Here is a 22,834-nt window from a genome sequence, read left to right as displayed (position 1 = left end):
TTACACTTCGCCTCATTTATACATATAACGATAGAATATAAATATGTTTAAAATAATAGTATATTGTATACTTAGTCGATCCAGAAGTTCTATGGGAAAGATTTTTACTGATAATTATGATTACTCTTTCCTTATTATTCGTACATATGATTTAAAATCTTATTTAATGGTGCATTATACTTACTTACTTTATTTATAATATAATTTACTATAACTTGCTTTCGCAGTTCTTCATAACTCTATGTAACATGCTGGAATTGCTCTTAATTGGTGACAAAATATGCTATAATAAACTGAAACTATTTTTTTAATGAAGCGCTCACGTCTAACGACAATCCCAAAGTAAACAATTTAAACAAACATTACATCAAATAATGACTAAAATTTAAACCAATTTGATTAGTTAAGCATAAACAAGCTTTCGCATCATGGTACATGTTTTTTTTTTAAATTAAAAGCTTTGTATTACATTTTATCAGTAAAAACCATTGTGAGAGAACTTATGGATCAACTAATATACCTTACACGTACCTTATAATTCTTAGCTCGTAAATAAGGTCAAAAATTTAAAGGAATATAAATTAAGTCTATGGCAATTATTACTTAAAACAAAAATGTCAAAACTATGTTCAGAACATGTAAAATATCGATAGCTCTATCGAATTGTCCTCACTCTAGTGCCGCCGCTCTAGGCTCCTACACCGCGCGGTTTGGCCAATCACAGCGCGTGATTTGGCTGTCTGGCCACGCCTTCAATGATGTGGTGGGGGGCTGTTGGAGACAGCGAGACTCGTTGAAATTATGCTTCGTTATAAATCTCCTTACTTCTTATATCTATGGTATATTATATCAAATTAAAGCTTATTTTTTACTCGTATATATAACCAAATATTTAATAGGTTGCCTTATTAAAATGTTGGACCAGTCCAAATATAAATCGGTTAACGACTAGTTGCCTCCTACACTTACCTGTGAATAATGAAACATTAAACAAATAATCATCATCTACTCAACGGTTAACTGAGAGAGATCCCTTAAAGGCATAAGTTTGCCATTCTACTTAGCTTTTCCTAATTGTAAGTTACTGTTATTATGTGTTTTTGTACAATAAAGAGTTTACTAATACTACAATAAGTTTGATATCGGGTAATCAAATACAAGAATGTGCCTCCAATATAACGACTTAATTGTGTAAGGTGAATTGCGGTAGTGGCATTGATGTTTTCGACCCTTACACCGCTACGTTTAAGAAATGATTGACTGGCATCCTCTTCTCGCGTTGAATACTGACATCTGATTCGACCTTTGTTTGTTTCATTTGTGAATATATAATATTAATCTCTAATAAAATGTATAGTTTATTTTTCCCTTATATTGTAATAAAATCATACTTAAAATCTTACATAAAATCTTTATTTACAATAACAATATACATAATGGATATATACAGATGATTACTATAACTATCTAAAATAGGCCCTTGAGGCATTGTATAGCTACCAATGCTTAGATAGGTAGTTATTTCTTCCTCGATTCGATGCAGGGCCCGAAGCCGGTTTTTCTGAAAAACCCGAAATAGCCATTTTTTTTTAATACTACGTCGGTGGCAAACAAGCATACGGCCCGCCTGATGGTAAGCAGTCTCCGTAGCTTTTGTACGTCTGCAGCTCCGGAGGAGTTACATGCGCGGTGCCGACCCTAAACCCCCTCTCCCCCCTCGTTGAGCTCTGGCAACCTTACTTACCGGCAGGAACACAACACTATGAGTAGGGTCTAGTGTCATTTGGCTGCGGTTTTCTGTAAGGTGGAGGTACTTCCCCAGTTGGGCTCTGCTCTAGATCTGGAATTACATCCACTGGCTGTGCCCTACCACACAAAACGAGATGACATTCACAATGCCCATACCTCATTATTGTATGCTCTTAACGTAGGACTGAATCATGTATGTAGGTAACATATTCTTATTATTACATTGTCCCATTAAAATGAAAAAATAAACCATAGAACGAAAAAGAACGTTATATACCTCCGGTATTTTTTGTATGAAGAAAATCCGGTTCCGAGCCCTGCCTCGATGTTCTTCACTGAACTTCTTTAAAAAAATCAAGAAAAGATTTTAAAACTTCAAATAGATCCCTTGCTCCGGCTGAAATATAGCAAGTCAAATAAAATAAACTCCTAAGGAAATCGTATGTCGTTATGACAACTATGCTATGTCCCTTGATTTACATAACATGACATTTTGTTCAAAATGGCATCGCTTTTCCTGTGTACCAGCTGTCGCCCGCGACTTTATTCACTTTATTATTATTTTTTACCTATAATATAATATTGATGGTTTAAATTCGACATGAATACTTTGCAACAGTTGGGTTAATAATTCGATGACATTAGTCAATCGAAATGTCTGTCTACGAAGTATAAGTCTTACTAAAAAAATCAACTAGTCAAAAAAAACTGTTTTTCCGCTTTTCTAATTATGTGTGTTTCTACGAAAGTTCATGTTCCTCACTCAAAATAAATATACCGAATTTTCAAAAACGCTAAAATTACGTTGCTTGTTTTCTAACAATATTTGGTCTTTCTACGAAGTTTAAAAATTGCACACGATACGATCTTTCAATCCCTTTATAATACTTTTTGAGGCTGTTTTTGTAAAGTCGATTTAATTATTTGTCTATATTTTTAATATTGTCTTTTTACGAAGTTTCAAGTCTCTTATACAAATCGCTACACATCCCTGCCGCTCTTAGCAGCAGAATAGGAGAAAGTTACATTATTTAAGTTATAGGCGTTATAGCTATTATATGTAGACCAACGTGTGTGCCGTGTGTTATGGGATTGACGTATTTTGAAAATTACCTAAGTCTCTTCAGTATGCGGGATAATTTATATGATCTCTAACTCTAACTGTAGGTAACGAAAGAAGATAACGTGCTTGCCAATACGAACTAATCAGACGTTATTTGGCTCTACCGAAGATACAGTGTTTGTTCGTGGTAAATTCTCAAAAACATTGCAGCTATCCGGCGTATTTCTATCTTATATGAATAGACCAATTACATTCACCTATTAGAACAATGTTGATAAATTGAAAGAACCGCAAAGATTTCTCGAAATTGGGACTAACAATTTCGATCGCTCGTTGCGCCCTGGTTGGCGGTAAATCACAAATTCTACACGAAAAAACCTTTGGCCGTAGTTTCGGTATCCGCAAACCACTTTGATGCCATTTTAACATGTGAAAATGTCATTTAAATATCAATTAGTGTTAAGTGAGCGAGCACACATTTGCCACTATACTAGTAGCAAATGTATGAACTTACACTTAACTCTAATCAATGTGTAATCAATGTGTGTGTGTGTGTGTGTGTGTGTAGGCAGGTGTATACAATAATGTTAGAGCGAGCACTCAAAGAGCAATGTCACAGTTAATAGACTTGGCGTGTAAATAGAATCCATTACGTTCTGCATAAAGCCTCCGGTAGAATCTAGATTTTAGATGCTCTAGATTCCAGGGCATTCAAACGGTGTCCTAAGTGTCGGCTTGCATAGTCGACAGTTTCCGGGCCGCGTATTGCCATTGCTTAGCGAGTTAAGGCTAATCGAACGCTCAGTCAAACCAGTGTTCCACACAGTTACGGTGAGAGATTTTTATTATTCACTACGGTGGCAAACAACAGCTGGCCTGGTGCTAAGTAGCATCTAGGCACTGCAGCCTATGGGTGATTTCAACTCTAGTGGCGTTACACGCGCTTTGCCAACCCTACAAGCTTACAAGGTTTTCTGCTTGACAACACTGGAAACCTCATTCACTATCAGGAGTAACATTATTACAGGCCTTTGCGTCTATTGCAGACGATTTATGCATTGCTGTTTAGACAAGGGTTTGGTGACTGCGATGCGATGCGTGAGCGGCATAACCTTCCACATTTTTGACAGAGAAAGGTCATGCCACTTGAGGCACACAAAGCAGACCGGGAATGGAACGGTTTGCTTTCTGGGATATCAGGAGGAACACATTATAATATATGTACGAGGTAAGAACAGTGCTATAATATTATGGCTGTGGTCTTCTGTAAGGTGGAGGTCCTTCTCCAGTTGTGATGCTCCCGATTCGAACGAAATATTTCCCAGTCCCAGTTTACATCTCTTTTTAAAAGAGAATATTAGACGTAACTGTAACTTATTAACCCTACTGCTATTGCTAATTAAAAATGGGAAAATTCGGTCGAGATTCAACTCCCGGCCAACAGAGAAACTGTGTCACAGGAATTTACCTCTCTATAGCGAAAATGTTCTAGGGGCGTAATAGTCCCATCTACTGTATAATTATTACCTATGTCACTGACATAATTGAGAAGAACATGCTCGAACAATTGACATATTCCTGTATTGCGCTATTACATTTGCTTACTATTTATCGATATTTATCTATTTATTTATGCTGAGGAAGCGTAGGGATGGACGTATGGTCATGCGTTGGGCAGACAGAATAACGTCAGATACAAAAACCACATTATAGGCTAGCATGCACTGGGCCCAAGATGCGGCTTGGAGAGCACTGGTGAAGAGTGTCCGCAGTCGTAACGTCCCTCAGCCATGAGGATACGACAAGGAAGAAGACTATTTATCTCGAAGACTTATACTAGCTTGTCAAAGACCTACGTTTGACTGGATCGGAATAACATCGTTACTGCTCAAGATAAACTGCTAAAGCCGGGACATCTTTAACCTGGCGAGGCGTCTATTGAACACGATTTTCACTGGCTTGCCTTTTCAGGAAATTTATATGAAAACAGCCCATCCGAATCAGGCTAAGTATGCTGAATAAATAAGAGGGACATAATTTGATCTAGAGAGACTTTGTGGCAAATAAATTTAAGTTTCCAAATCGCTAAAGATGATGTGGATTTTTTTTGCGAATAACTACAGGCCGATATCATCCGGCGAACTGTTAATCAGTGGGCACCTTTACAATATAAAATGCCTAATTGTATTATTCAATCTTGTTTTTATGTGAGACTTTGCCATTTCCAAATCGTATCATGTCAATTACGTAACACATGTAGGGTAGGTATAATCTGTCGTGGAAAATAGTTATTTGTACAACAAGAGACCGAAGTTTGATATTTCTTCGAGTGCTTATTTCGAGTGCTTATACGTAGTTAACAAATGTGGCTTATCACGTAATTTTTTTGATAGTTGTGTCTCCGCGAAAAGTGGCAAAAAAATGGAGCAGAAAAAAATTACATTATTTTTTTCATCCAAGTTCAAGGAAATGAATGTCTGTAAAAATATGCATTATGAACCCCATTTTATGCTCCTTAATTCTGAATTTATTTTGTTGCTCTGGGTTGCTTGGTTTAGCTGCAATAACAGTTTAAAAATTACCTTGATTTTTTGACATTTTCGTGGATAAGTCTGAAACAAAAGAAGATCGAAGGCTGATATTACGCATACAGTGTTCTTAGGACCTGCCACTACTGCACCTCAAATTACAACCAAATCCCTTGCGGGGGCCAATCTTCTTAGCTTAGCTTGCTAGACCCTTTCAAAATAATACGGAAATAATTAAGTAACGAACATCAGTTGGGATCTGACCTGGGTGATCTAGCTTAATATAAACATATTGGGCTAGGTCACCTATCTTACGTTTTTTTTTATAGTTTTTAATTTTAGTTTTGTAAGTAGTTTTGATTTTAGGTTACTTTTTATTCTAAGTTTGTTATTGGTTTTAATCAAAAATTTAGATGATTACATAATTAAATTAATACCTAAAATTGACAGTTCAATCGACCACTCTTTTTTGTAAAAAAAAACTTGGTGAGATACGATCCGATTTGCGGATATAACTATTTGTCAACTATATTAGAGATCCTTAAAAGTAGAAATATTTACTTTGCGTAACAATTGCGTATTTTTTTATGTTCATTGTTTTGATTATATTAAATACGTAAAATATGGTGTTTTTATTAAATTTTAAACTTTTATTTTACTAACTAACTAACTAAAACTATTAATTAATCATTACGATTGAGGACTCGTAGGGTGTTTTAGAACGATGCGGTCTGACTTTTTTTGGGGTCTAATATAAACCGTTAATATACCGTTGAATTACGTATTCACTTATTTTTGTCTCTTTCTTTTTGCTAATGACGTGAAATGGACAAAGACAATAGAATTCAAATATTTCGAACTTGTATTAGGCCCCACACGTTGAAATGACATTCGAATATTAAATAAGGGCTGCTTAAAAACAGTGAGCAAAATGCGATTTTGCTCACTGTTTCAGCCCTTGTTCAAGCTGTTGACGTGAAAAGATAATTATTCGGCATCGGCAGTAAGAAGACTGCAAAAATAAACCAATTTAATGAAAAACAAGACCCTCTAATGGCTCATGTATTATTCAATCGTCAAGTTACAAAGTTAATCGGTAGGACTCTTTTACTTATAAAAAACCTTTTAAGATTATTTTGGTAAAATTCAAGGCATAAAATTAAAATTAACTTGGAGGATAAAAAGCTCGTATTTCTCTACTTTTTCCTTATATAAAGGCATTAAAAAAATATATTAAATTATTATTTTCTAATGATTTACCACAACCTTAAGGGATGAATTTAGCTTTTTTTCCTCTGCTAATCTGTCCTCCACCGATTAACAGCTGCCAGGTGCCTGGTTCTAATAAACCGGATGCTAGCAAATTAGCATGATAAGTTACAGTGCTCTGAAAATTGTTTACACAGATATGTAATCTAGAGAATGTAGAGAATGCCGTGTGGCATTAAGTCCGCCGTTAGTCACTGTATATTTTTTACTCTGTAATAAAGTTGATAAAATAAATAAATGTATTCCTGAACATTGTCGTGTTCAAAATACGGAAATAAAATAAAAAAAATTACCTACTAACTAATATTTATTTATTTAATTTCATGCCATTGCATGACACGCAGAATCCATTTTATGTAAACGTTTTTCCTTCCCAGGATTCGTTCATTCGTTATTCGTAGCTGTTCATAGGATAACGACCCTTTAAATTCCGCTCCTACCGGCCCAAATAACCCCCCAAGCAATTGAGGGCGCCCTCATAAAAGAATTCACACCTTTAGAATCGTAAACATTTCGTTTGCGGATACGTAGCGTGTGGCCTTTACCGGCCCTTTGATATACATTTTATACTGGACTTATCCTGTATAGCACTATTGGCCGAAGTACAATAGTATAGAGATTAAATGATGGAGGGGGAGATGACCAAACGAGATGCTCCAGCGCAGCCTGCAACAGCTTGGCCCAGGACTCGCTCATTACAAACATAGATAGAGAGAATCACACTGTCTCTGTCTTACGCTAGTACTAGCACCCAAAAGAAAGGGATGAGTATAATTTTCCTGGTTCTTACTGACAAATTGTGTTTGCCAGACTATTTACGTATTTATTAGTATGCTAAGCGGCTTAGTTACCGTAACCCGTCTACAGGGATTAGGTTTAATGTAAATTATACAAGCTTTTCTTGCGTGCCAGTAATTAAGAACTTTCATGTTTTATGCTGTAATAAAAATAAGATATAGGTAAGCCGCAAACTTTACGTTGAAGCCTTATTTTATTTGTAAAATCTCGCGTTCAAATTTATCGTTTAATAATAGTAACTGTGGTTATGCCTGCAAGGAATTAGGATTACGGCGGTTTCGTTTGATCTCTTCCTTTCCTCAGGAAACCGATTCTCAAAAATAAAGTACTCTGTCCGTGATCACGCCTTAAGCTTTCTATTAAGATATACCTAAAATCTTATTGTAAAGTCCACATCAAAGATTTTTTTTTAACTTAAATGTAAACTAAAGTTATTATTAAATTTAAGTTACAAAGTGAGTTGAGTGAATTTTGGGGCTTAAATTTAAACAGCTTCCTGATATTTACTCTATTGATATTTAGAGTACTTCCACAATTCCGATGACAATGCAATATGCTACCATGGATGCAGTCGGAACTTCGGAAGATAGCCAAAGGAACTCCTTGATAAAAAACACAAACACATTGAGGTCGCGAGAAGCGCTTGATAGACATCAGTTTGAGAAGAAGTACAGTACAGGAGAAGAAGTACAAAAAAATCACAGCAAGTAATTAACTTGTTTCCCTTCTAGTTGGTATGTCCGAATAAGAATAAGAAACCATTTATTGCCACACAATAAAAAAACAGGCAGGTTACAAAATACAATAACATATTTTTTTACATGCTCAGCAAAAGGAACGGGCTCAGCATACACTGCGTCAGCCTCATTACAAATAGACCGCGCAGCTCTGATTTTCAGTCCGTCCCCTTCATTGAACCACATTGATATGATATGCGGGTTAAAGGATTTTTTTAAATATGGCATTACCGTATTTATTCTTTATATATTACGCCAGTGTTTGTTCAGCGCACCGGTAACCTATTTAAGGGTGGCACCCTGCTAATGCAGTAAATTAAGTGGCTCAAGTGTCCCTCGCGTCTCGTAATATAATTTTACCCTGGATAATACTGGTACTTAGTGCAAGGTTAGCTAGCAAAAACCCTATTAACCTGTGAACCCTATTAGGTATTATGTTGATGCGTTTGTTGATTGTACTAGCTACTAGTATCAGTGCTACTAGTCATATTTATAATCAATATTTTTTTGCATTCAGCTTCTAAATGGGCCCACTGATTACCTGTTTGACGATATCGGCCTGTCAGTTATTAGCAATTGTCAGCTTTTGCGAATAGCTGACAGGCCGATATCGTTCGGCGAAATGGTAATGAATGAATGAATGAAAATGAATGAAAATCATTTATTTCGAGCTATAAACTCATATAGTGTTAGTACATACAACAATTATTATTTATCTACCTATATATCTAAGTTAGTACAATATAAACAAAACAATAAATACCTAAAACTACTTAACATAATCTATTTCGATGATGCGTTGGTCCGTTGGGTTCATGCAGTTGGTTCCAACGCCTCATCAGTGGGCAGTCTACTCTGACGACAAATACGTTAAGGAGACTGTTGGTGCTACCCTGCAACCTATGCAATAGGGATGCCGCTCTTTTACGCATAATAGCGTAAAAGTCATCCGTACGGGCATCGGCGAACATCCCCGACGCACTGCAGTATCGAGGTAATCAGCGGGTCACTTCAAGTAACTATTAGGTTAGCTGAAAGCTGGAAGAGATCCCTTAATTTCGCCTTTATGTCTCAATTCTGTTAATTATAATAATATGTTAATCTGTGTTGTGTACAATAAAGTGATTATTACTACTACTATTTAAATTAAAAAACCTTAAAAATTAGACTATTGTAAAAATGTGCTATAACTGTCACATAAAATTTTGGCAAGTTGAACGACGTGCTGCAATACTGCACTACTGATATAAACCCGAATGTGGAGACAGGTCAGCGTGCAGTATACATCAAGGCCTCTACAGACCTTGCAACAAATTGCATGCGATTTTAGATAAGTGCTAGCTGCTAGCAGCTGCTAGCTACGTAGGAGCAATGAATTCAGTCGATCGTTCAAATGGCGTAATATATTGCAAATCGTATGCAATTATCGGTCAAGCTAAGGGAGGTCATTATAAATGACACGTCAATGAATAATACACATAATATCAGTCCAGGCGAGTTGGGCTCCCTCCGGCCAATTAGTGACTACCAATTTTCGATTTTAGTCAATTTCTATACAAACGTTCTCGACGTTTTCCTCTCCAGATTTTGGCCTTGGATGAATATTTTTTATATGAGTTCAATATTGCCTAATAACATAATAACCTGTGTCTGTACGTTTTGCTTTTTGGATATTCTTGTTTTTATAAGAAGTAGGTTATTTTATACTTAAACAGACGCCTAGCATACAAAATCGGCAACACTAACGCAAAATCAAAATGGTGACACACAGATTTCTTTCTCATTTTGTTCCCAGATTTTTGTTACGATTGCTTAAATTTTGGAGGAGGAAAATGTCAAGAACGAAACCTCGATTTTTGAGATTTTCACGCAGGATTTTTCGCCTAAGCTGCGGTTGTCCTTATCGCACTAATTTTAGGAGCCGCTATTTACCTAAAATCAAACATAATCAGATCTGAGAAGGGGCTCCACTGGTATTTCCAAATAGCATATTTATTTAAATTATAAAGCGATGTAGCGAATACATATTAAATTTTCCCTAATTTGTAATATACCACAAATTAGGGAAAATTATTATTTTTTGCTTAATTTGAATTTATTAACTACTTTCCTGGTACTATGCGTAGCATCCATCATCGTTTTTTTGGTATTAAAAATTGTAATCAGTATTATACTGTTCGTTAATACAAGTGGTATAAATCCTGAAAATTCATTTTGAGGAAATAATTTAAAATGTTTAATAAGTCAAATAAACGAAGTTCAAAATTTCAATCACTGAGGAATATTGACGAGGAAGGTTTTGAAGAAATCGATATTAAAAGAAATCTGAAAGACTATAACCTTCAAAGAATATTGTGGCAAGGTATGTACGAGTATTTAGTTGAATATATTTCATGTGAAAATAATTAAAACACTGGAGAGAAGATTACGTTTAAAAAATAAGAGGCCGATCTTGTGCGGTTATGATGGTCACCTTTTTTAATGTCCACTGACAGCATGATAAAGATACGGCCCGATTCGAAGAATGAGATTCGAAGATACGTTCTGGTTTAGATAATTTCTCATTAAGATATCGTTTTTATGTCGTATAATTGACAGAAGCAGCTAGATTCGGGCAACCAATGTCACTTTGACGTTAGAAATGTCGTAGATAGATCTTATTGGGATCACAGCGGAATCGAAATTTTTACATGTTTAGCTATCGATCTTTTAAAGATCTTAAAAGTGTCTTAATCAATCTTCGAATCGGGCCCATAGTGCTGGCACAGTCTATAAAACATTTTACAGTACATATGGTACAACTTTACCGCACTAGAGCAAAAATTAGCATATTACGTTACTGTGTCGAACATTTAAAGGGCCATATGTACTTTAAAACGTTGTACGATACATGTGCGAATAGGTAATTCGCAACTCGTGTCGATTTAAAACACTCCCTTCGGTCGTATTTTAATTTATCGCCACTCGTTTCGAATTTCCTATTTTTCGCACTTGTATCGTAATGTACTATAGTAGTAATTCGACAAAGCCGTCTAGACAGAGGGCAATCGTGCGGGGTGCGAGAGATGAGGGTTGGGTCGCGCGCACCCGAGCTGCATACATCGCCATTGTTAGCAGCTCGGTACTACTTACAAGGCTGCCCATATTGTTTTATTCAGCTATCCTTTTGGGCAGTTCTGTAAAACTTTGTGACAACCCCACTGTGTTCTTGTGCGGTGTCGGCATTTACGCAAATATCAAAGGCGTTGGTTCACTGTTACTTTTTACACTGTCATGCCGGTCTTCAATAGCGCGGTGTTAGAAAGTGACTTTTATCATGTCGATAAAGGCATCCAATATTTACCATCTCTTTCGCTCTTTCCGTAATCGTGACATCGGGATATTTTAATTGTACAGTAGGCGCTCGGGAAGCGTAGGCGCTCGGTAATCGGGTTCTTGAAATTTTCTCCCAGTGGAAATTGTCGGAATTGCGTTGGCTTTGTATGGAAAACAAAAACATTATATACCAAATAAATTCTATTTGCTCTGTAATCGGGCGTTCAGCTGTGTAATCTGCTGGATTATAGAGCGGGTCACTGTGTCGCTAATTGCCGAATTACTGATCATACCGGATTGGTGAGCACCGGATTACCAGGAGTTAGGGTTTGCACGACGGATCTTAAATGTATAGGAAGATCCGCGGATCCGGATCCAGATCCGGATACATTAATACATTTTGGATCCGGATTTCAAACCCTACCAGGAATTTACCGTATTTCCGATAACAAGTCTTATGGTATTCCTTTCTACTGAAAGCAATAGGTGAACCTTATCTCGTTGTAATAAGGCTTACAACTGGCCAGTAAATTATGTCAAGTATAGTTTACGTGGGTGTGCGTTAAATATAACAAGTACTTGCCTACTTTACCTTAACGACTGACCCTAGAGGGTAGAGAATTTATTATATAGGACGGGTTAATGGTTTATAGGTTTTATAATAGTTTGTTTTTACGATGCGAGCGTAGATATTTGTAGGTAAATAAACACACAATATTTTTTGGTTAGTTTTAGTGACATAAAACTTGATTAGATACTTCAAAATAAAGAAAAATATACATATTATACAATTTTTTTTTTATGCAGGGAGCGGAAGTAGTTGCAAGGTGCAAGTAATCGTATAAATAAAAGTAATGCAGTTTAATAGGTATGCTAAAGAGCGATATCTTCCGGGCAATCAAGTAACAGAACGATTGGTTGTATCATAGGAGCATTAGTAACAAATTTGGCTCTGCAAAGCGTAATGCCAAATGCAGATAAAAGTACAGTTCGCCACAAAAAAAGATGTGCCTCACATAAAGACAAGTACCTGGGCGACCGAGCTTTGCTCGGTTATAACTATTTATTGTAATATGGTGGTGTATAGGTGATAATCTTAACTAAATTTTTTTACTAATTTAAACTTGTATAAAACAATAAAAATTAAAAAATTATATATACCGGGCGAGATTCGAACCCGTAACACTCGTTTCTAGACTTTCTAGCCGTCCGCGTCTTAACCCGCTGGACCAGACGGACAGTGGCTGGCAATACGAAATTAGCGACCATATTCTGCGTCGAAAGAAAAAAGCATGAAAACCCGAAAACACGCGTTTTCCCAAACATAAGACTAATCTAGATCGATTGTATACCCCCAAAAACCCCCATATACCAAATTTCAGCGAAATCGTTAGAGCCGTTTCCGAGATCACAGAATATATATATATATATATATATATATATACAAGAATTGCTCGTTTAAAGGTATAAGATAAGGCCGGGGATAGACTTAAGGGGTAGTCTGATTACCTACCAGTTTGCTGGACGATATCGGCCTGTCAGTTCTTCGCGATTGTCAGGTTTTGCGGCAAAGGTCCCACGACACGTGTCGCAAACGACGTCGGGTGATGTGGCGCGACGTTGTCGGACTTCGCTCGAAATGTCGGGCGACATCATACGTATATTTAAGGCGCGCAATGTCGTCATACCGTTTATTAATTTGTATACTTAATCGTTGATCGTTGTTGAAAAGCAGCTTTAGCTTTAGTACTTAATTTCATTACGTAATTGATACCTTTATTTAACTATTCATAAAGTTTGTCACGTTTCCATGAACAAAGTCACTTGTCACGTTTTGATTAAAATTGTTAACCAAATGTGAGGCCCATATCTGAAATTAAAACGAGTGACATAAAAGTGTCACGAAACATCGCATGTTCTGGTTCTACATTTTTTATTCGATTCGCGATATAAGAATTATCACCAGTTTTTTGACTTTTTTTTTATTTATTTTTTACTAGTTTATACTTGCAACTTTGTCTGCGTAGGATGATGATGTGATTGTATAAAAACTATCTTATGTCCTTCCTCGGACCTCAAATAATCTTTATACCAATATTAATCTGAATCAAGAAACAGACAGACAGACATACATACATACAGAGTTACTTTCGCATGTGACTAAATAAATAAAATAAAAATCATTTATTTCAAGTCTTAAAAACTCCTATGACATCCGTATCACATTACAAAAAAAATACATTAAAAGGGAAACAATTACTTACCTCGCTACATACCTAATTACTACATAGAATAATGAATTAATTATTATTAGTTGAACTATTGCGTAAAAATCATCGCTTTATTTGGCCAGTGATTCTGATTATTTCTACGTTTTCTTTGTCATGGGGCAGTCCAAGCGATCAGCGAACATGCGTTGTACATGTACATGTACATGGTGTTGTACAGCAGACACGTCTTTAGTGACGGCCAAAGTAGCCAAATAGATCGAAAGTATATATGATAATACACTTTCGATATATTTGGCTACTTTGATATAGGATAACAAAGGTGTGTTACGATATATTTGTTCACTTCGGCTGTTACTATTTGATTCTGAGTGTACGAATAATATGACCTACTTTATCAATATTTTTTCTGGTGATAATAAAAAATTTACATGTCATAGGGGTAACATTGATACTTAGGTCGATGTCACTTGAATTACAATTCATTAAAATTATATTCATTAATTAAAGTGAAAATGAAATAGTACCTGATACACAATAAATAATAAATACAATTTAAATATCCAATACCTACGCCATTTTAAAGTAAACGGCCCGATTCGAAGAATGAATAAGACACGTTTAAGATCTTGGAAAGATCGATAACTAAACGACCATGTCAAAATTGACGTTTATTTCGATTCCGCTGTAATCCCAATAATATCTATCTACGATATTTTTTAACGTCAAAGTGACATTGGTTGCCTGAATCGAGCTGCTTCAGTCAATTATACGACATATAAATGATATCTAAATGAGAACTTATCTAAACTGGAACTTATCGTTATCGTATCTCATTCTTCGAATCGGGCCGTATATCAGTTTCCCTAAACAAAATAATATAATTTCCTAGCTTTTTGTCGATGTAATGTACGGATTTAAAATAGTTTATAAGTTACAATTCGGACACTGAAATTCGCAGACAGACATTTAATTACTGTAACACTTCAATATGATTAATGTCAAAGGTGAACGAACCGGAGGGGCTTGTCGGACTAAAAGTTGTAACACAAGAACTAACTATAACTATAGGTACAATTTAACTAAGGCCCCAGTTGCATGTGATTGTCTACAGTTCGCAAAAAGACACTAAATAGATTACGTTGAAATTGATATAATGGATCTTACTTTCTGAAAAGTAAAATTATTTCGTGGAATGGAATGTATATCCGATCACTTTTACCAATAGGCACACTAGTTTAGCTACCTTATAACTATTTTTATTGAATTTACTATTTTTTTATGTGCCTTAAATTAGGCTTTAAGGTACCTACTTTAATTAGTCCCTAGAATTTTTCTTTTTTCAACCAGGTGTGTGAAAAAATAAATGCGTATAACCTACTTATATATGTATGAGACATCATTCGCTTCAGTTGCGAAAGTGACATAGCTTGGCATTAGTGTAGCAATGGTACCATATTTATAAGATTTGGCTGAGATATGACGGTTTTCAAACTTTGTTTACTCTATTATTAACCCTATTCAAATATGTATTATTGAAAGACTAACTAATTAGGTATCTATTCGAGGCAATATTATAGCCTCGGCGCCAAATTATAGATTCCTCTTGTTAATAGTTAAAGCTGATATTGATTTTCGCCACCAATGTGACATTTAGGTCAGGCATTTAATCCTATCAATTAATAGAATCTATACCAGTACCCCTAGTGTAACTTTGATCGACATCATAACGTGACGAACGCGTTTGCGTTAAGTCTCATTTTGTATAGGATTTTGAGGTTCCAAAACGTCCCGCTTGGTGCGCTCTTTCGAAATCCAATATAAAATGAGACTAAACGCAAACGCGTACGTCACGTTTGGAAATCGAATTTAGTTACACTAGGGGTACTGTAGACAGTAAAATACCTATGTTTATTTCATATTGATACCAGATTTCAAACGCTTTCCTTTCTTTTATTATTATTATTATTATATAATTATAGGCGAGCAGCTATTTAGCAGATGAGCCTATGTCACACAGTGTGTGTGTGTGTGTTTTGCTAAAATATATAAAAACGGGCGGCAAAACGTCCCACTTTGTCGCTTGCCATAAGGACGCCTTGTCAGGTTATTCGTATAAAGATACAAGCAAATCTCGTCCTTGCGGCAAGCGACAAAGTGGGACGTTTTGTCGGCCTCGTTCACAAATATGTCCACAAGTTTTCATACCACAGATATTACGGTATTGTAACCTATTCATCCAAACTGTTTAGTTCAATGGAAGGCAGGGATCGGAAACCGGTATTTTTTGTATGGGAACGAAAACGGTATTTTTTCGTTCTTTGTTAATTATTTCCTTTCTAATTGGGCAATCTAATAATACGAAGTCGTTATCTAAAAACACAACCGAGTCCTATATTTAGAGTATAAGATAAACCGAAATATAAGTTTATTTCAAAGTTTTTCCAAAAACCGGTTCCGATCCCTGATGGAAGGAACTATAAAAAAAAAACTATTTTCATAAAATATTTTTTGATTTGTATTTTCTATATGTCACAAATGACCGGGTGGCTTAGAGCTAATGGCGTAGGCCACGAAAGCTGATCACGCCGATTAAGATTGTAATGATTTTAGAGTTAAAATGTGGCTTCAAATTATATTCCAGTAGGTGTATTATGGATGGATTTATCCACGTGATAAATCGTGGCTTTCCAACACAGAAGGGGACTTATTGCACATAAGGGAGTATCAAAATTTGTGTTGAAATTTCAGAAATTGTCCTTATTGCACTTGAAGCATAAGAAATCTTCTGTGGTGGAAAGCCACAATTTAGTGTCACTTTTTAATACTACGCAAATGAAAGTCTCTTGTCTGTCATTGTTAAGCTATTACATAGACAAAAGGTACAATTAAGACCATCATAATTATTCGTACAGGCACCTATATAAGTGCATATACCGCACCCACACGAAGTACTTCAACTTTCAACCCAGCTCATGCTGAGTTTTAATGAACTGTCTGACCTTGCTCATTTGTATTATTTTTCATTTCTACCGAGAATCCCATTTAGTAAATAAACCACCTATAAAATTAACCAGCACAGATACAGCTTTTATTATCCACTATGACATTTTAGTCATAATATAGGTAATGGCCAATAAATAAGATTCGGACCCCTGAACGAATTAGGCAGAATGACCATCAACCGCGGAAAATGGCGAGAAATCGTACCGCAAGCATCATCTGTGCCTGGTGGCAGCAGTTGACCACGATACTCTGCAAAGTGTATAACGACAAAGAAGAAGAAATGAGATTATATCACCATTTCAACTTCAACGTACCTATGGATTATAGTTTTTGGTTTTCACTTCTCATACATACGTATATATTCTTTATAGCGTTCTTTTCAACCCCTCTACTCCCCCATATCTTAAAGAGCGTTTTACATATCTCTCCTCCGTCAGGCCTTCACGGAAATATCTACTTGTTCCCCCTCCATCCTCTACAAAATATTATACTGACTCTTTCACTTTTCGAGCTGTTCGGCTGTGGAACAGCCTGCCCTTAGATATTAGGTGTGCGAAAACTCTTCAAAGCTTTAAAACCCTACTGAAAAATCATTACTTGTCTCTTTCTTAATGTGCCGCTGTGTTATATTATGTATGTATGTATATTTAGATATGTATCTAATATTTATTTATTTTAATATAGGTATGTATTGTTATATTTATATGTTTATTTAAATTGTAAATGTACTGTATGTACTGTCTGCTTGATGTATGTGTAATTTTCCTATTCCTCTAATTCATTCGTGCACTACCTATTCTAAAAACTTACTGTTCTTTATATCCTGCTACCCTAAGGTTGTCTGGAAGAGATCGCTTACAGCGATAAGACCGCCTGTTGCTACCTTTCTTTACATTGTAAATCTGTTTTTTTTTTTTAATTTGTCTTCTTTGTGGTGCAATAAAGAATATTTACTTTACTTTACTTTACTTTATATTTGTCTATAGCTGAGTTGAAGCTACATTTAAGTCTTGATTTGGATCAGCCTGGTGGTTCGTACCGGTAAATCACCTAAAGCCCTATTTAGATCGTTCAAGAACTTATATGCAATTTTCGTTACATTGCGGTATGTATTTGGTTGATCGACTGAATTCATTTTATGATTGTACTTTGTACCTAGTGAGCAATGTATTGAATATTGCATGAAAGTTCTTGATTAACCGTCTAAATGCTTCAGTCACCTGCGGCTATAGCACGGCCGCATTTTTGTCACTTGTCACTATGCCTGTCACTTTCGCACTAACATACTTGTTAGAATGTGACAGGCATAGTGATAATGATAAGTGATAAAAATGCGACCGTGCTACTGCCGCTGGTTTGTTACGTTTTTGTACAATCTAATATAGGAACCCCGTAAGGAAACAGAAAATAATATGAATTATTCCAACTGGGGGCCTAGCCAACTTGACAATCGTATATTGACAAAAGCCAAACGAAAAAAAAATGTATCGAGATGACAGATGCTACGATAAGTCACGTGACTATTTCCATGCATAATAACTATAATAAGTTTCATTTAGCGTTTTCTACCAAACCATTGTCTCTTGGATAAGTCCCCTGAGTGAAAAGAAAACAGAGAAGTTATAAAACAACAAGTGTATTAATTTAATAAATTCATAACATGGTGTCTAGGGTTCAGGGTATATTATTACAGTAATAAGTCTGAGAAAGAGTTGCGATGTGACAGGCTGACGTTTACGACACGAATCCCTGGATACAAATTACTAACAACCTCCATTGGAATATGAACCATATCCATATATACATAGAGTAGAAACAGCGACATTTAATTCACTTTAGAAAAGTTATAGGAATAAGGACATTATTGGCAGCACGTAAGGCGTAAAACTAGTTGGCAACATTTTAGGGATGTCAAATGTTACAAATAGTTAGGGAATTGGAAATACATTATCGCGTAGGCCGGCCGTGGATGTTTGCTAACTTTATTATTTACGGGGTACCTGCCTGACAAATCACAATATGACCTATTATTATTGTGTGTGTTAATTTACATGTGTGTGTTCGGGACGTTAAAAGGTGCTTATAGACTTGAGTATTCATTCGACCTGCTTTTATCTTTGCGTGTTATAAGTGCGTGTGATGTTACATTCGCTAGAATGCTCATTACACGTGAATGCTCAGGTGTATCAGCACCTCTAGGGGATCGAAAATATAATATCAGCTTTAAATCAAATTATATGAGATAATTTTATTCTGTTTTATAAAAAAAACTAGCGACCCGCCCCGTCTTCGCACGGGTTAACAAATTCTACACCTAAACCTTCCTCAAAAATCACTTAATTGATAGGTGAAAACAGCATCAAAATCAGTTCAGTCGTTTAAGAGTTTATCGCGAACATATAGACATACAGACAGACAGACGCGGGGGGACTTTGTTTTATAAGGTGTAATGAATATGTATACAAATAATTATGATTAGAATGTTTATCTAACGCGTAGATTATGACTATGTGATGCAATGATGGGATTGATTAGAAGTGCGTTTTATGTTCGAGCTATTCACCTCTTAATTGACCAAGCGTTAGCGAAGGTCTCCCTTTCAGCTTGGGCAAAAATGCTTTCGTACTCGTATGTCAGGATGTTCTCTACAAGTCACATTTCTCAGCCGATTTTCGTGTAATTTTGTGAGCAGGTTGGATGATTTTTTTTAAATTTTTCGATTTTTTTGTTTTTTTTTTCAAAATGGTGGAGACATAAATTTAATCAGTTTTATGCTATGCTCACGAGATCTACAGCTCACAGAGCCACTAGTTTTAAAACTCTTAGGGCCAGTTCCTCAATGTCAGAGTAAAGTATTGGATAGCTAATTAATAAATAAAGTAACTGCCAGATAAAACTGCGTATCTTAAGTTATAATGGTATTTTTTGACCAGATCTGCTTATTCGTAGATTGTGAAACGCCAACGATGACTTTATACGGCTTAAGACATTTATTTCTCAAACAGAATACAATTCACTTAATATGAGAAATACAAATTACATTTTACAGTAGCTTACACAGTACCATGCAGAGAACTATTTACAATTTCTTAACATTAAAAGCATATAGCGAGTAGCAGGAAAACATTAGCAAATTATTTTAACATTCCCGCACCAAAAAACCCGATGTATGATCAATATGATCATAACAAAGTTAGGCTATGAGAATGAGGGTAAGGCATAGTTTAGGTTGGAGGTAGATGGATGCGTATGACGCTTATCGGCCGGTTAATATTGTATGTATGTATGTATATACTTTATTGTACATAGAAATAAAAACACGAAAAACACAGTTACAGAGTAAATTAAATACAACAAAAGCGAACTTATCCCTGTATGGGATCTCTTCCAGTTAACCTTTGAGGAAATGAGTAAAACAGAAGTAACGGTGAATGAATGAAATACAAACAAAAGTGTACAATTACTGAAATTAATGAAATGCACGTTTTGAATACACATTGATACAAATATAACCATAAAATAATGCATACATATATATATATAAATAAATAAATATTCAATATATAATATAAATAGATATGAATTCGAACCAGAAAAGTAAAGGAAATTAAAGAAGTAAAAGTACTCAATGGAACTAGGAAGTCGTAACCAAAGTATCGGAAAGCCACAATTTTTTAAGCTTCTCCTTGAGTGATGCTACAGGTTGGGATTGCCTCACGGACACCGGAATCTCGTGCCATAACTTAACGGTATGGACAGTAAAGGATTTCTTGTATGTGCGCGTCATATTGGAAGGAATTGTGAGTGAAAGATTGGTGCTTGATCGAAAGCGATGACCACTACCAGCAGCTAAATAACTAAACCTTTCGGAAAGGCGCGGGACTTATTACGTGTGCATACAATAGTAATTGGGTACTACTTATAGTAATTAGATATCTTCGTCAGATCAGTGGCAAGTAGCTTATTCAGGACTTTACTTGGACATTGTGAAACAGGCCTTTAGGTTAAAAATGTTATTTGTTGTCTGTCAAGGCATCCGCTAGATACAGTCAACTGCAGAGAAAAGGTACAGTTGTGTGCAATATAATAGCAGTACAATATAATTGCAGTACACTCTGCGACGAAGATCGTCTTACAGAAAAGTTTATTTTTTTCTGGATAACTTGGGTTTAGATGTAAAGCTTTGATTGGAAAATAATAGGAAAGTTTCTAAATTACAATTATAGTACCTACACAATTGTATTTTTTTCGTAGGGTTTTACGTTTTTATAGGAATTTCCGCAACTTAGTAAAAACAGCCGATTTTTATGATATTTTTTTTTACTTCCAATATCATCTAAGTAAAGGTTACAGTTAATTTTGAAACAATATCAAGTAATGGCGAATAATTATATAAAAAGATACAATATTATTGATTTAAAGATATAGTTTTCCTTTAATTTACATTTTCTTATGTACTGCACACAACTGTATGCATAGAAGTTTATATGCAAAGGTGCTAAGCGAATAGTATTGGTGACTGTACTTGGAAATTTCCAATAAGCAGAGAATGTTTCATGACCTGTGAGATTGTAAAACTTGATATAGTCATTGCGAAATAAGCAAAATACTTAAATTTCACATAATTTCGGTGTCTCGTAATACAAAATACTAACGAGTATTTAGTCGTTTTACGAACGTAATACCTATATCAATTTATAGTGCGAGGTTTTGCTTGATATATTCGCTGAAGGAAAATTACAGGCTATTACAAGCAAAACAAGCTTTTAACTATACATTTATGTTAGTGTTACCTACTAAATATAATAATTATCAGGCAAGCTATAATTTAAGCTACGTTCTAGAATTGTATGACATAAAAAAACCGGACCAGTGCGAGTTGGACTCGCCCACCGAGGGTTCTGTACTATTTAGTATTTGTTGTTATAGCGGCAACAGAAATACATCATCTGTGAAAATTTCAACTGTTAGCTAGCTATCACGGTTCATGAGATACAGCCTGGTGACATACGGACGGACGGACGGACGGACGGACGACGGACAGAGTCTCAGTAATAAGGTCCCGTTTTACCCTTTGGGTACGGAACTAAAAAAAATTTGCACAAATACGAAATCTGTGTGTCTATTTAAAAAATTGGTCTCTGGTTGACGCGGTACTCTGCTTAGTTACATTCGCGTTTTAGTTCTCTGCCATACTATGAGACGCCGATGACTATATACAGCAAACCAAACCCTTAGAAGAAATACAGTTCCTTTCATGGATCTGCACGCCCCGCTCTTACACCTTTTACTTTGTCAGTAGAAAAAGGCGCGAAATTAAAATTTTCTATGGGTGGACCAGCATTCGCGGCTACTTTTTTTAAATGTCACCTTTTTCTACTGACGGAAATGTCCTTCCAAACTATACTTTAGTTCCTCAGTAAGTCCACCTTTCTTATTCTTAATTAATTTAAATTTTGTCGACAGAGCGGTCCGAGGCGCTAAGCGGGCGGCTGTCGAAGTCGGCGTCCGAGCTCTCGTGCGCGTCGCCTGCGCCGCGGACGCCGCCGCCGCGCGCGCGCTCCGCGCACCACCACGCGCCGCTGTCTGTCGTGCATCGCACGCAGCACTTCTTTACTAACCTGAAGGTGAGTAGCAATAGGCCGCTAGATGGCGCTGTGCAATGTTATGCGAACCCCTAGATCGTTGTGTCAACGTAGAATCCCTAAGTAAACAGGGCGATTTGTTCCACTAGCTACTTGTTACGCGAGTCCGTTAGTAGAGCGGTTCGAGGTCAGTCAAATTCGGCGTCCGAGCTCTTGTGCGCGTTATCTGCGTCCCCGGACGCCGCCGCGCAGTTTGAAGGTGAGTTACAATCATCTGCTTGATTTCGCTATAGGTACGAATTCTTGATCTTGCTAACGATGTACCTATGTATCAATGTAGAATCCTTAGGCTTTTACAATTGCGAAGGGTACGGTGACACTTGATTTTTTTTTCCTTCCATGCCATTGACGTTTCGGACCAATCCTTTATTAACAAAAATAACTTGAATCCCTTGAAATCAATCAAATTTATTATTGTGAATTCATCTCATCATCATTTTTTATTATTTATTAAGATAAGTTTCAGTCTTAAAAATGAAAAGTCGAACAGTTTCAC

General features: G+C 36.0%; 1 protein-coding gene and 1 long non-coding RNA gene across 5 annotated transcripts in view; one reads left to right on the top strand and one right to left on the bottom strand.

Annotated features, from left to right (window-relative positions):
- The window catches only part of LOC133516485 (uncharacterized), a 469,629-nt gene that overhangs the window by 135,832 nt on the left and 310,963 nt on the right, over positions 1-22,834 (bottom strand). The window lies entirely within an intron of this gene.
- Positions 1-22,834, top strand: part of LOC133516471 (multiple C2 and transmembrane domain-containing protein) — a 225,741-nt gene that overhangs the window by 53,177 nt on the left and 149,730 nt on the right. For all 3 annotated transcript variants that reach the window (XM_061849432.1, XM_061849433.1, XM_061849431.1), the window contains exon 3: positions 22,160-22,320. In XM_061849432.1, the coding sequence (XP_061705416.1) occupies positions 22,160-22,320 (161 nt within the window). The remainder of the gene's footprint in view (positions 1-22,159; positions 22,321-22,834) is intronic.

The sequence above is a fragment of the Cydia pomonella genome, chromosome 3, assembly GCF_033807575.1.
Source record: "Cydia pomonella isolate Wapato2018A chromosome 3, ilCydPomo1, whole genome shotgun sequence".
Lineage (NCBI taxonomy): Eukaryota > Metazoa > Arthropoda > Insecta > Lepidoptera > Tortricidae > Cydia > Cydia pomonella.
Note: the sequence above shows the minus strand (reverse complement) of the source record. Positions and strands in the feature narration are given on the sequence as shown.